General features: G+C 35.0%; 1 protein-coding gene across 5 annotated transcripts in view; it reads right to left on the reverse strand.

Annotated features, from left to right (window-relative positions):
* Positions 1-14,667, reverse strand: part of TENT4B (terminal nucleotidyltransferase 4B) — a 58,397-nt gene that overhangs the window by 25,653 nt on the left and 18,077 nt on the right. For all 5 annotated transcript variants that reach the window (XM_027869413.1, XM_027869411.1, XM_027869410.1 and 2 more), the window contains 2 exons: positions 7,412-7,535; positions 4,014-4,060 (listed from right to left, as the gene is read on the reverse strand). In XM_027869413.1, the coding sequence (XP_027725214.1) occupies positions 4,014-4,060; positions 7,412-7,535 (171 nt within the window). The remainder of the gene's footprint in view (positions 1-4,013; positions 4,061-7,411; positions 7,536-14,667) is intronic.

Consider the following 14,667-nt stretch of genomic DNA (forward strand, 5'->3'; position numbering starts at 1 on the left):
ATATCTAATACAAATAGATAATAAAATAGCACCTAGCTGCCCTTAATGAATTCAAATCACCTGGCCAAAATGAATTTCATTCTTGGTACAGGAAAAACTGGTAGATGTGACTGCTGAGCCACTATCAGTGATGTCTGAAAGACAGCAGAGAATAGGAGAGATACTAAGGGACTGGAGAAGAGTATCTCAATATTTGAAAAAGGGGGAAAAACATATACATAAAGTATATGGTAGATAAGCTTAACTTTGATTCCTGGCAAATTCTACAGAGTATTATTAAGGAAATGGTTACTGAACACCTAGAAAAGGAAGTGGTGATCACAAAGAACCAGAATGATTTCATCAAGAACAGAATTTGATAAAGTAACTCATACTATTATTGTTGAAAAAATTGAAAGATGTGGATTAGATCAGGTGTCAAGAATACACAATCCTCCAAAGTGTGCCAGAACCTGATTAAAATGTAACTGGGAGAAGCAGCTAGGTGGCACAGTGGATAGAGCACCGGCCCTGAAGTCAGGAGGACCTGAGTTCAAATCAGGCCTCAGACACATAACACTTACTAGCTGTGTGACCCTGGGCAAGTCACTTAACCCCACTGCCTAGCACCCTCCCCCCCCCAAAAAATAAAATGTAACTGGGAAATATTTAACAAAATAAACAAAAATACAATAGAACATTGATAATGTTAATATATGGTTTTCTTAGTCAATATGTGGCCCACAAGGATCCTTAAGCATGATTCAGAAGCCTTTCTATTTGAGTTTGACACCACTGGGGCTAGATGACAGTAAAATTAGCCACTCAACCAATTGTAAATCCAAATATAGTTGTTAATTGGTCTAATGTCAACAGAAGGAAGTCTCTACTGCTCCAGGGTTCTGTTCTTGGCTTTGTGCTATTAAGCACTTTTACCAATGACTTGAATAAGGACATATATGGCATGCCTATCAAATGTATATATGATATGATACTGGTAGGGATAGCTAAAGTAACACAATGGCAAAGTCAAGACAAAAAAAAAATCCTGACAGTTTAGAACATTGGATTGAATCTACTAAAAATGAAACTTACTAGGGATGAACGTATAGTCTTACACTTAAATTCAAAAAAATCAACTCCACAAGAACAATATTGGGGAAGAATGTTTAAACAACAGTTCGTCTTAAAAATTATCTGGAAGTTTGGATGGAATGCAAGTTCAGTGTTAGTCTGGAATGGGAAATGACAGTCAAAAAAGCTAATATGATCTTAGTCTATACTTAGAGGTATTTTTTCCAGGCATCCAAACAAGAGCAACCAGGATGATAAGGGCTTTGAGTCCATGACATATGACAATCATTTGAATGAAATGGGAATGTTCAGCCTAGAGAAGATTCAGGGGATATATAATACCTGTCTTTAAGTATCTGAAGAGCTCTCATGTTGAAGAGGAATTACATTCATTCTATTTGGCCCCATAGGACAGAATGAGTAGCAATGGGCAGAAGTTACAGAAAAACAAATTTAGCATTGATATGAGGAAAAACTTCCTAAGAATTGCATTTTGAAAGTGGACTGGATTGGCTCAGAAGGTAGCAGTTTGCACTTCATTGAGGGCCTTTAAGTACACACTGGATGACCATTTGTCTGGTATGTTGTAGTAATGATCTTTTTCAGTGCCTACTCTGTGTCAAGCACTGTGCTAAGTGCTTTACAAATACTTCATTTTATACTCACAACAACCCTGTGAAGAAGGTATTATTATTCCCATTTTACATTGAGGAAACTGTGGCAGAGGTTAACTTGTCCAAGGTCACACAGTTAGTAAGTACTGGATTTGACTAGTGAGCTCCGAGGTCAGTCAATCAATAAACATTTAATAAGCACCTACTATGTGTCAGACACTGCACTGAGTGCTAGGGACACAAAAAAAGGCAAAAGATGGTCTCTGTTCTCCAGGAGCTCACACACTAACAAAGGAGACAACATGCAAATAACTGTGTGCAAACAAGCTATATACATAATAGAAAACAAAATCAACATAGAGAAGGCACTACAATTAAGAGGGATTGAGAAAGGCTTCCTGTAGAAGGTAGGATTTTAAATTGGACTTGAAGAAAGCCAGAGAAGCCAGGAGATGAGGAGGGATAGCATTCCATGCGTGAGGGACAGGTAGAGAAAATGCCTGGGGTTGGGAGATGGAATATCGTGTGTGAGGAGAAGTAAAGAGGCTAGTGTCACTGGGTCAAAGACATGTGGGGAAGCGGGGTGTAAAGTGTAAGAAGACTGGAAAGGTAGGGGGCAGGGTAGGTTATGAAGGGTTTTGAAAGCCAAACAGAGGATTTTGTATTTGATCTTGGGGGTGATAAGGAGCCACTGGATTTTATTAAGGGGGGTGGGAGAAGGAAGGATGTGTCACATAGTTTTAACAAAATGACTCTGACAGCTCAGTGAAGGACAGACTAGAGTGAGGAGAGACATGTGCCAGACAGACTACTCGCAGGCTATTACAATAATCTAGGAAAGAGGATATAAGGGCCTACACCAGGGTGGTAGCAGCGGCAAAGAAAAAGAACATTCAGGAGATGTTACAGAGGTAAAATCGACAGGCCCTGGAAACAGCTTGGATATGGTAGGTGAGAAAGTATGAATAAGGTTTTGACACTGGGGGACTGAGAGGATGGTAGTATTCTCAACAATAATTTGGAAGTTTGGGGAGAGGAGAGTTTAGGAAGAAAGATAACCAATTCAGTTTTAGTCATGTTGAGTTTAAATGTCTACAGGATATCCAGTTTTTGATGTCTAATAGGCAACTCTGAAATTCTTTGATTTTAGCACTTGGAACTATAGTTCAAGAGAGACTGAGGTTATAAAGAAGTCGAAGACAGAAGGAAAGGACTCATATATTCAAAAAAAATACTTTCTGATATGACAAAGAACTTGAAACAAAGTGAGTATACATTAATTAGGAAATGATTGGACAAATTATGGTATATCAATGTGATGGATTATTTTTGTGCCACTAAAAGAAAATGTGAAAGATTCAGAGAAACTACAGAAGATTTGTATAAACTGATACAGAGCGAAATGAGTGGCATCAGGACAATTTACATGATGACCTCGAAAGTACTAAAGCATGTCTGGACTAATGCTGAGTGAAGTGAGCAGAAGCAGGAGAACATTGTACACAGTCTCAGCCACATTATGCAATAACCAACTTTGATAGACTTAGCCCTTCTCAGCAATGCAAGGACCTCATGATGGAAAATGCTATCCACATCTAGAGAAAGAACTACGGAAGAGTTCGAGTGCAGATCGAAGCATACTATTTGCTCTTTTTTTCTTCTGCTTTGTTTTGTTTCCTCTTTTTTGTGGTTCCTCCTATTGGTTCTAATTCTTCCTTACAACATGACTAATGTGAAAATAAGTTTAATAGGAATGTGTATGTACAGCCTATATTAGATTACATGCAATCTTAGAGAGGGAGGTAAAGAGGGAGGGGGAGAAAAAGTTAAAACTCAAAAGCTTATGGAAGAGGGCAGTTAGGTGACGCAATGGATAGAGCACCAGCCCTGGAATCAGGAGGACCTGAGTTCAAATCTGACCTCAGACACATAACACTTACTAGCTGTGTGACTCTGGGCAAGTCACTTAGCCCCAATTGCCTTGCCAAAAAAAAAAAGAAAAAAAAAAGAGAAAAGAAAAGAAAGGTTATGGAAGTGATTGTTGATAAATTAAGATAAATTAACAAAAAAACCATGTAACAGAAGTTTTCAAGTATTCATAAAGAATTCTTTTGTTCTTTGTATACTGAAATGTTTGTATTTGTTGACTATTTTCATTTCAAAATAAAAAAGACATTTTAAAAGATCAGGGTGATGCAATACACACACACACACACATTTGGGAGTCATCACCAAAAACAGTTAATTATTTACTTTTTTATATATGAATTTGTACAGAGAAAAAACAAAAACAAAAAAAATCACTTATAAAATATTTTATATTTAAAATTTACAACATTTACAAACCTGGTAGGTAAATATAATCCAGTTTTAAAACTTCCAAATATCTGGACCTGAAAAATAGAAACAAGTGATTAATTATAAAGTATCATTAGAAACCCACTAAAATTGATGTAAAATAATGATTTTCACTATTCAACTGGTACTTTTTAGCAGTGTACAAGCTGCTTTAAATACTATAGCTAGCTATACCTGACAGCATATAAGTTGTCAGAAGAAATGTGGGTTTAGATATTAATTAGGGAGGCAGCAGGACACATCAAAAAGAGAGCTAATTCTAGAATCAGAAGACATGTTCAAATCCTACCTCTGATGCTATATAAATGCTTACTCTCTTCCTCTTCCCCCATCTAGTTCAATCTAGATGATTACTACCTATACAATCCGAGGTATATCACAAACATACTGGATCATCATGGTACCTATATTATTTATCTCACAGGGTTGTTGAAAAGGATGAAATTATGTATATAAAGCTCTTTGCATACCTTAAAGCACTATATAAATGTCAACTATTATTATGCACCTATATAAAATAAGACTTAACTGAATCACCAGAATATTTTATAAGTCTTGTTAATGACATTTAACCTTTCCAACGTCCGCATTATAATCCAAGGAAATTGGATTTAGTATGTAAAGTTTCATTCATATGACATGAATAGAAAAGCTTAACAGGAGAATACATTAGAATGCTTCTAGCCTTTTCAAAATGTTACTTTTTCCCTTCTAAAAATAAAGTAGTTCCTACTCTGGTATTAAATTTGTTTTTGCGCACTTTTTGGGGTTCTTTTTGCTTAAACTGTTTCCCTTCATTACAAAGGGACAGTCCAATATTGGTGATGGGGGTAGGAAAGAGATCATAAAAAAAAAAACCCGATAAAATAGATTATTAATGAATTAAATAAGATGGAGACGTAATTTAAAAAAAGAGTAAACACATTATGTTTAAGCAGAGATGTGATAAAAAAAATTCTGCATTATAATTAAATTATTATATTCCTGCCCAACTGACCGAAATAGCTCAATCTACTACCTGAACATGCCGACCCAATTCTCAGCCACACAGCTTGCAGCTACTATTAGAGTTAAAAACCTGTGCAACTGAGACCTCATTGGGAGCTTTCAGCTTCATTAAGAGTTGCCCCAAGTTCAGAAGAGAATTATAAGATAAATATACTAAAGAATTAGAACACCAGTTGCTACCTGTTAAAAATGCATTTTCTTATTCCTGAATGAAATGTCTTCCATTGAGTTATTACAAGGTGCCCAAATCAAGCAACATTTCACAACTACCCAGAGAAATGAACACTAAGCATCTGGGCTAAACAATTCTTACAACCTCAAATTCTTCCCTTATAAGAATGCCTAGATTATATAAAAATATAACCTTGATTTTGTTATTAATAATCACTCCATTATCTGCACAGTTGAGAAATAAGGTATTTTAGTTAATTGAATATCCTAGTTAATAGAGACTTATACACAGATCATAATTTTTAAAAGAATTAGACTATAACATAATGCATAACATCAAAAACAATTTATGGTGATGGAAAGATCCCACAGCCAGAAGCTAAGAGCCTCGGATTCTAGTCCTGGCTTTGACATTAATTCTGTTACCTCAGAAAAATTTACTTTGTCTCCCTGGGTGTCAGTTTCCTTATATACAAAATAAGCAGATTGAACTAGATGGGGGAAGAGGAAAGGAGTAAGCATTTATATAGCACCTACTCTATGCCAGGCACTTTTTACCAATAGTGTTATTTGATTCTCACAACAACCTTGGAAGATAGGTGCTATTACTATCCTCATTTTACATTTGAGGAAACTGAAGCAAATAGAGGTCAAGTGATTCACCCAGGGTCACACAGCTAATAAGTGTCTGAGGCCAGATTTGAAATCAGGATTTCCTGACTCCAGGCCTGGTGCTCTGTCCCTGTGATACCATTGTGGGATCAAGAGCTAGAACAGACTTCAGGGGCCCTCTAGTGCAGCTCTCACTTTACCCTGACTTCTCTGAGGTCACAGAGATAGTAAACGTTAAAGAGGGAGGATTTAAATCCATACATCTTTTGACTTCAGAATCCACTATTTCTACTACCATGCCAACTACAGCTATAAGTTCCCTTCCACTCCTAAGATCCTAGGCTCTTAATAGTCTTTTTTAATTTAGGAGACACTAAGGGTTGTACAACGTATCACAGTCATCATTATGAAGAGTAAACAAAACTTAACTCTAAATATTGAGATTAGGACTTGATAGAATGTTGGAAAACAGATACATAGTATAGTTGGTGGAATTTTTAAATTGGTAGCAAGGTAATAAAATAAAGTAAAAAGGATAGTATAATAAAATGTTCCATTTTTTTCCTTCAAGAAAACAAGGGAGAAAAAAAGAAAATAATGAAAGTTCTTTTTTTAAATTCTTAATTAGTACAAAAATGCTAATTCAAGTAAAGCAATGCTTTCTTATTTTTACATGTTAAGTTTTATTCCTTCTATTATAGCCTGAGAAAAAGTTTCCATAGTTCTTCCTTTTTTTTTTTTTGTTAGATGGGAAGTTGGAATTTGAGGGTTAAATATGCGGGGTTGGTGTTACAAGAAGGTGAAAGAAAGGCAGTAAGAAAAAAGGTGAAAGGAGAAAAAAAACACTGATGTACAAATCTCCAAGATCATTCAGTAAATTAATTCTTCACATGCACTTAACTAAGAAATATAGCCTTAAAAGGTATCTAATGAAAGAGAAGAGTTAATGTTTTTACTAACCAAAAACACTATCAAGAAGCAAAAAGGGTCAAAATCTGAGGAAGAAGAGAATTGTTAGTTTTGTATTTTTGCAGGAAAAAACTAAAATCTTCCTAGAGGAAGAACTAGAACTATTTCCCTACATACTCCTATAAGATCCTCAAACAGCATGAGATAGAGAGCTTTAAGGAACACTTTAATTCAGATGAATTCCCAATTATCAATTACCATTTGTTCACTGTCTACAGGTATTCAGAATTAGAGAAATAACTTAATGAAGCACTGCAATGAGAAATTGTATTCAAGTATGAAATGCTTTTTTTTCTATTATATTAATGACTTCTTAAATATAGTTTTCCTATTGGATGATACTATTTAACAGCTTGAAGACAAAAAAATGTTACAAACAAGTTTCTCAATTCAATGAAAATAATTTTAAAATTCAAATTCTAAAGAAAGTAGGAAACTGTTAGACTGATTAAATGTTAACAAGCAAACAAAGCTAAATGAGTACACATTTCTATACGTGAATTTGCATATAAGCTATAAAATATCTACTCTAAAATAGTGATGGACAGAGATATCATTTATCTTTAAAAAGAAAGAGAACAGAAATTTTGTTTACAAGCACTAAAGAATTCTAGACTATTACTCACATCAGCACTGGGCCAAAGCTCCTTAATAACATTTTCTATCCTATTCACCACTTCCATTCGCATTTTCTCTTCCTCGGGTCTAGGAGACATGTACTCATAAAAATCACTGATTTCTTCATGAAGACTGAGGAAAAAAAAAGAAAAATTAACAGGGCTGCCTTACCAAGAAATTGCTATTTTAAGTGAATGTACATATTCAATCTTATAAAATAATTTTGCTGACAACAAAAGTTCATAATAGAATTTTATCTTAACATTAATACCCAAACTATGCAGAGGATAGAAATTAAGAAACTAAAATTAAATTTGTCAAAATGAAAATTTTGTTTCTTTAAATAATTACCAAGAAGTCTTAATGGCAATGTATTATCATCAGGAGAACTATTTAATAAGTGTCATATACACACATATATATATACATATAATAACATGTACTATAGTTTAGGTTCCTAGAGGGCAAGAAGTAGCGCCTTATTATATTCATCTCTGTATATTCTTCACTGACAAGATAATGCCCTAAATACAAGAGATGATCAATAAATTCTTTGAAGGAATAAATGAATGGACAGACTAAAGGAAGAGTAGTGTGAACTGAAAGAGATTACCAAAAGAAAGCATACAATGTTCAGTGACTAATGATATGGCACAAGAATAAAGAGATAAGGATAACCTTAAAGTTCTGAGCCTGGGTAACTGAGAATGATCATGAAATAGCATTAAGAAAAAAATGTCAAAATTTGGTGATAGACATGTGGAATAAAAAGGAAAGACTATCACAAATGAGTCCAATACTGCATGACTAGTAGGGAAAAGGTAGACAATAATGAAGAGATGGGACAAAGGTCTCTTTTTCAGGAGAGAAGATGAGATCAGTAAGACATGCTGTCTTATGATACATATTATCCTCTCTAAATGTTTTATTAACAGTCTGGTCTCTCCTTAATTTATTTGGGGGGCAGGGGGAGGAGGGCAGAAAGAAGAAGAGCATACAAGGAGACTAAATGAACATGCCATCAAAAAAGGCAAGAAAAAATAAGATGGATTGGAGAAACAGGACAGCACAGGAAAATACAATGGAGCTCACCTCTGCTTGTCCATCATTAACTTACTCACCTATACTAGCCATTAAATCATTAGGTTTCTCATCAGTGTATAAATCAAAGTCTATCTTAAGGGCAGTTAAACAAACATTAGTGTTTCTATAAAATACCAGGTAGATTCTGGGTAGATTTTTTTAAAATGCACAATAATACCTATACCTATACACTCACCAGGACTCATCACTATGACCTGGTTGCATTAACATGACCTTGGGCTCCATTAATAACATTTAGAGCAAAATACATTTTAGTTGTGTTCTACTCTGTGTTGGCCAGCTTGGTTGAAGAAACTGGTAAAATAAAAAATTTAGTGTGATCATAATTAATGTCTTCAAATTTTGAAGGACAATCTTGTAGAAGAGAGGATAAATTTATCTCTAGAATCTCCAGAATTGAACTAATGTGTAGAAGTTATAAGAAGGCAAATTTTAGTTCAATAGATGGAAGAAGTTCCTAACAGAGCTGTCTAAACATGAAATGGGAATTCCTTGCCACTAAAGGTATTCAAATAAGGGATGGATTTGTTGGAAATGTAATACGTAGATGGAAATAATGTGGCAGGTCTGAGTTGAACCAAATGACTTCCAAGGCCCCTGCCAACTGTCATGATTAATATGTTTTTCTGTCCAAGGGTTGAGTTTTCTCTATGGAAACTGAAGTTTTGCTAGCACAAGGTACTTTCTACCCCAATCAAATAAATAAGTATCTGCTGAAAGCATACAATGAATTAACATTAAGAGTGTTTGACAAACAGAAATTATGTTCTAATGGAAGCTCCCTGTAACCAAAGAATGTCCATACTAAGCTTATTTTGGATAAATCAAGGAATTTAATTGGAAACATCTGAAATTATTCAATTATTGAAGGGACCTTAATTTTCTATGTCCTAAATCTGATTCTAAGGATCCAAAGTGATAAAGAAACATCTGAGCATTTCCTCACTAAAATTTTAGACATTTTAAATGATACTTTAGTAGTTTGTTCTAAGTTACATAAAAGTAACTAAAATATGTTATCTTTTTATTAGTATACTTTTTTTCAGATTGTGCACAAAAACCACATACTTTCTTTTTTATAGCTAAATATGGCAGAAGCAGTTGGACATGGGATAACTAATACTTGAATAATATAGTCAATGGACAAAAGAGAATTCTAAAATAGAAAATGAATGTACTTGAGGTGGGAAACTACATTAAACTCAAAGTTAATGGTAAAAAAAAAAAGACTACTAATGGATCAAGGGAGATATGTCAACAAAGAAACATTTGTATGAAAAATCAGAAAACCACTAAGTCACATATTGATACAATTGATAAGCAATTCTGTTCAGGACAATTTTACTATGGCCAGCAAGAAAAAGTTAAAATTCACATACAGTACATTCAGCAAGTTGTTCCAAGGTCAATTATTAAAAAAAAAAAAATCTACAGAAATGGCTCTCAACAGTCATACTTTCTCTACTTGAAGAGGGAAGAATAGCATTTTCCTATTTTTTGCACACTCTGGAGATGCATGAGTTTCTTATAACTTGCCCACACAAACCAACACACCAAAGAGTAAGGATAAACTTACAAATGCAATAGTGTTCCAGAAATGTAATATCAGTAAAATAGCATGTAAGAGCGACCATTTGACAAGGTTGTGAATGGAAGATAGCAATCCACCAAATAAATTTCTATGGCTATCTCTGTGGTATAAAGCATGCTATTGGATGTGCAATAACGTGATGTAATGATCCTCTTACTGGGGCTACAAAGATTTTCTCAAGATAAACTTGAAGACATGTAACATCTGTCCTTCAACTAAGGGAATCAATGATTAAAATGCCCTCCACAAGTATGTAAAATGCCAAACCACAATTCAGTAACTTGAAGAACGCTACATTCAGAGGAATTGAGTGGCAACAGTGAAAGGCAGTTCCATCTGAATGGCAGTTTTAGTATAATATCAATGGAAAATTCTGTCAGTAATAGATTAAATTGTTTTATACATAAGTGCTTTTATAAGTAAATAACATACATGTAGAATTGTGGTGATGAAGAAGACTTTTGAGAGTCCCTTGGACAGCAAGGAGATCAAATCAGTCAATACTTAAAGACATTAATTTAGGCTAGGTCAAATAATGAAGCTGAAGCTTAAATATTTTGGCCACATACTAATAAGATGTGACTCACTGGAATAGACTCTGATGTTGGAAAAGATTGAAGGTCAAAGAAAAAGGGGACAGCAGATGAAAATCATGAAAGCAGCAAATATGAGCTTGGACAGACTTCAAGAGATAGTGAAGGATAGAAGGGCCTGGTGTGCTATGGTCCATGGAGTCATGAATTGTTCGATGTGACTGAATGACTGAACAATAAAAATCTGTTTATACATACACACACACACACACACACACACACACACACACACACACACACACGAGTTTCTGTGTGTATATACATATCTGCACCACACCAACAAAAAATAATACATGGATCCACTTAGTGGATCAATATAATCAATATAAATAAATCTACAAAAGCCCTCTCCTAAAATGAATTCCAAATATAACAGGTGTGACTAGAGCTTTTAGGTCTGTTGTATTATTTTAGACTTAATAGTATATGTGTGTATAATAACACACATCTATTTTTGTTCTGCATAAGATTTCTATATTTTTCTATAGCTTTAAGATTGATTATACAGGAACAAATCTCAAATTTCTATATAACAAGTTATTATGTATAGATGTCATCATCCAAATTCAGAGAGGCATCCATTTAAAAATGTTGAATTGTAGATAAAATGGAATTGTTCAAATTAAATCAATGTAACTGAATTCAACAAGCAATTAAGTGCCTATTTTGTGCAAGGCACTGTAGACATAGATATAAAAACGTGATCTTTGTTGTTCAGTCTGTTTCATCATATCTGACCCTTCAGGATCCCATTTGGGTTTTTCTTGGCAAAAACACTGGAGTGGTTTGCCATTTCCTTCCAGCTCATTTGACAGATGAGGATACTGAGGCAAACAGGGTTAAGTGACTTGCCCAGGGTCACACAGTAAGTGTCTGAGGCTGGATTTTTAACTCAAGTCTTCCTGATACTAAGCTTGGCACTGTGCCACCTAGCTGTCCCAAGGACCTCATGTTTTACCTATAAGATAAAATAAGGCCACAAGAAATAACAACATATATTCAAAGGAATAGAAAATCATTTCTGGGCAGTAAAAGTGCTAATAAGTAGAGAGGAGGAGGGGGCATGGAATGGCCTTTTTGTACCTGAGCCTCGTTTTGAAGGAAGCTAGGAATTCTACAAAATGGATGAAAAGAAAGTCAATCCAGACACAGGAGTCCACTTGCATGGAGGCAGGTGATGAGACCCTGAGTAGAAGGAATAGCTGGCAAACCAATCTGATTGGGATAGAGATCATATGAAAGGTGACATCCTGTGATCATCTCTAACCTAGTATTTAAAGCCATCTGTAACCTGACTCCCATTGATTTTTCCAGTCTTATTCCACAGAGGCAAAAGACAGCCATTAAGCGTGTTGGGGGAGGAGGAGTAGCATGTTTAGATCTCTATTTTGGGAATACCAGTTTGGCACCTATGTAGAACATGGACTGCAGAGGAGAGATCAGAGATAGGAAGACAAATTATACAGCTTTTGCAATGTTCTCGTAAAGAAGTGAAGAAGTTTGGAATGAGGGCAGAGTATATGTAAGTGGAAAGAACAGGGATGGATACCTGCAAAAAACATTTTGCAAGGAGTATAAGAAATGTCAAATAACTGGATGTGGCAACTGAGGGCAAGGAAGAGTCAAGAATAACTCTGAGTTATTGGGTGACTGAAAGAATGGCAATGACTGAAAGGTGGCAGAAATGAGCAAATTTGGAGGAGGGACAAATTTTGGGGAAATAAATTGATTTCCATCTTGGACATGCTAAATTTGAGATGCCTATAGGATATCCAGGTAGCAAAGTCCAGGAAGCAATTGGTAATTCTTCAAAAAAGAATTTAGGACAGGATATTAAAATTAAAGATTCATTTACATGGAGATGGCATTTAAACCCATGAAAAGTTAATGAGATCTCTAAGAAAATATAGAGGAAAAAAAAGACATCCCAAGTCAGATCCTTAAGAAAATACTCCCACTTCATGAATGGGAGGAAGAGAATGATACAGCAAAAGGGACTGAGAAGGCAGAATCAGAAAGGAAAAAGAATCAAGTGAGGGCAGTGTCACAGAAGCCAAAAGAGGAAAACATGTCCAAAAAGAATAGTTAAATTAAGAATGTCAAAAGCTGAAGAGTGATTGGAGAAGAAGGCTAAGAAAAATCCACTACATTTAACAGTTAAGAAAGCAGCAGTGACCTTGGAAAGAGCAGTCTCAGTCAAGTGATGGAGTAAAAAGGAAGTACAAGGAACTGAGAAAAGAGTAGGAGGTGAAGAAATGGAAGCAATAAGCATAGACAACTCTTTCTAGAAGTTGGCTAGGAATATGGATATCTCTCACTCCCTGTCACTCTTACTCTCTCTCTCTCTCTCTCTCACACACACACACACACACACACACACACACACATATTGTAAACTTATATAAGTTAAAGAATTTTTGAAAGTTGGCCATCTTGTATAATACATCTTAGTATTATAGAAAAGTATAAAAATGCTATGCAGACCATAAAAACAGATATGTGTGCATTATACACACACATACATATGTACTACGAATAAGTTGTAGGAGTCTAAAGTAATATTAAATTAGAACTTAAAATCAGTCGTGTATCTACTTTTTACATAATTCACTTGGGAGGGCTAGACTCAATTTGTATCAGTAAATGGCTCTATATATTCTCTTTTTTGGTTCTGGTAAGTCTATACATACAAACACAGAGAAGAAGAGATATAAGATGACAGCCTGAGGAAATGACATGGTCAGATGAAAGTTTTTTAAAAAATAAGAGAGACCTAGGACATAGCTGCAGAGCACAGGAAACAGGGCCAGTGGATAAGGAAAGACTGAAATTGAAGAGACAGGGAATGATAAAGGGGTCAAGTTCCCAGAAAAGACAGGAGAAAATGAGATCAAAAGCCTATCTGTAAAGAGTGACCTCAAGGAAAAAGGTCAACTCTTCCATCAAGAGCCTGGGACAAAGGCAAAGAAGATGGGCAAAGATTAAAAGGTTTCTGAGATGGACAGTCTCTTTTCTCAGTAAAGGGGGAGAAGAGAAAGAGAAGAAAGGAGGTAGTTTAGGAAGCCTGGAGAGGTTTAGAAGAGCCAATTAGAAAAAAAAATTGCCATGTAGCAACCATGAGGGCCCGGCTGAGATTAGACAACATAAATAAGGAAGGAACCCAGGCAACATGGTTTTGTGACTTTTCCAAAAGTGTTCATCAGCTTCTGAGAAGGAAAGGAGAGGTTAGATGGCAGCTCCCAAATCCAAATTAACTTGAAAGGAAAAATAAGAGTTAAGTAGAATCGTAAATGAAAAAAAAAAATGCCTTTTGTAAACATTTTTAAAAATTTTCAAACTTTCATTAACAATTTGAATTTTAGTGTGGTACATTCTGTCCCTTTATTGGAAATTTGTGGGGAAGAGTAAATAAATACAATGAATAGGTGCTTGCTTTAGAATATCTGTTCTGAAAGTTTTGTTTTCTATTCCATTATGTTCTGCTCTGGGAAAGCAAAGTTGTGCTTGTTCTTCTATTCACTGAATAGTTATCTACCTGTAACAGCTCAGTTTTTAGGCTATAGTTTTATAAGCACAAAGTTTGCTAACTGGAATCCTGGTTTTAGGAAGTTTGTTTTGTTTTGTTTTTAAAGAAAAATCCTAATTTCTCTCCCTTCTCATTTCTTTTCTTCAATTCTCCCTTTCTCCACCTGGCCATCACCCCAAAGCAAAATTTCTAGGACAGATAAAAGGATAAATGCTACACACCTTGCTTTTCTACCCTCTTTTTTTAATATGCCTTGGGAACATTAGTTATTTTTTTAAAGAGAAATTCCATGTAAAGTTTCATCTGATAAATCCCCCACCCAATATAAACATAGTTTTTATCAAACTATGGTTTAAAAAAAAAAAGTCTTTTCCACCAAAATGGAAATGAAAAGTTGTAATAAAGTATATAAACAGAGCCACATTATGACAAGTATAAAATGTATAACAC

This window comes from Vombatus ursinus, unplaced genomic scaffold (assembly GCF_900497805.2).
Source record: "Vombatus ursinus unplaced genomic scaffold, bare-nosed wombat genome assembly UNPS02014793.1, whole genome shotgun sequence".
In the NCBI taxonomy this organism is placed as follows: domain Eukaryota; kingdom Metazoa; phylum Chordata; class Mammalia; order Diprotodontia; family Vombatidae; genus Vombatus; species Vombatus ursinus.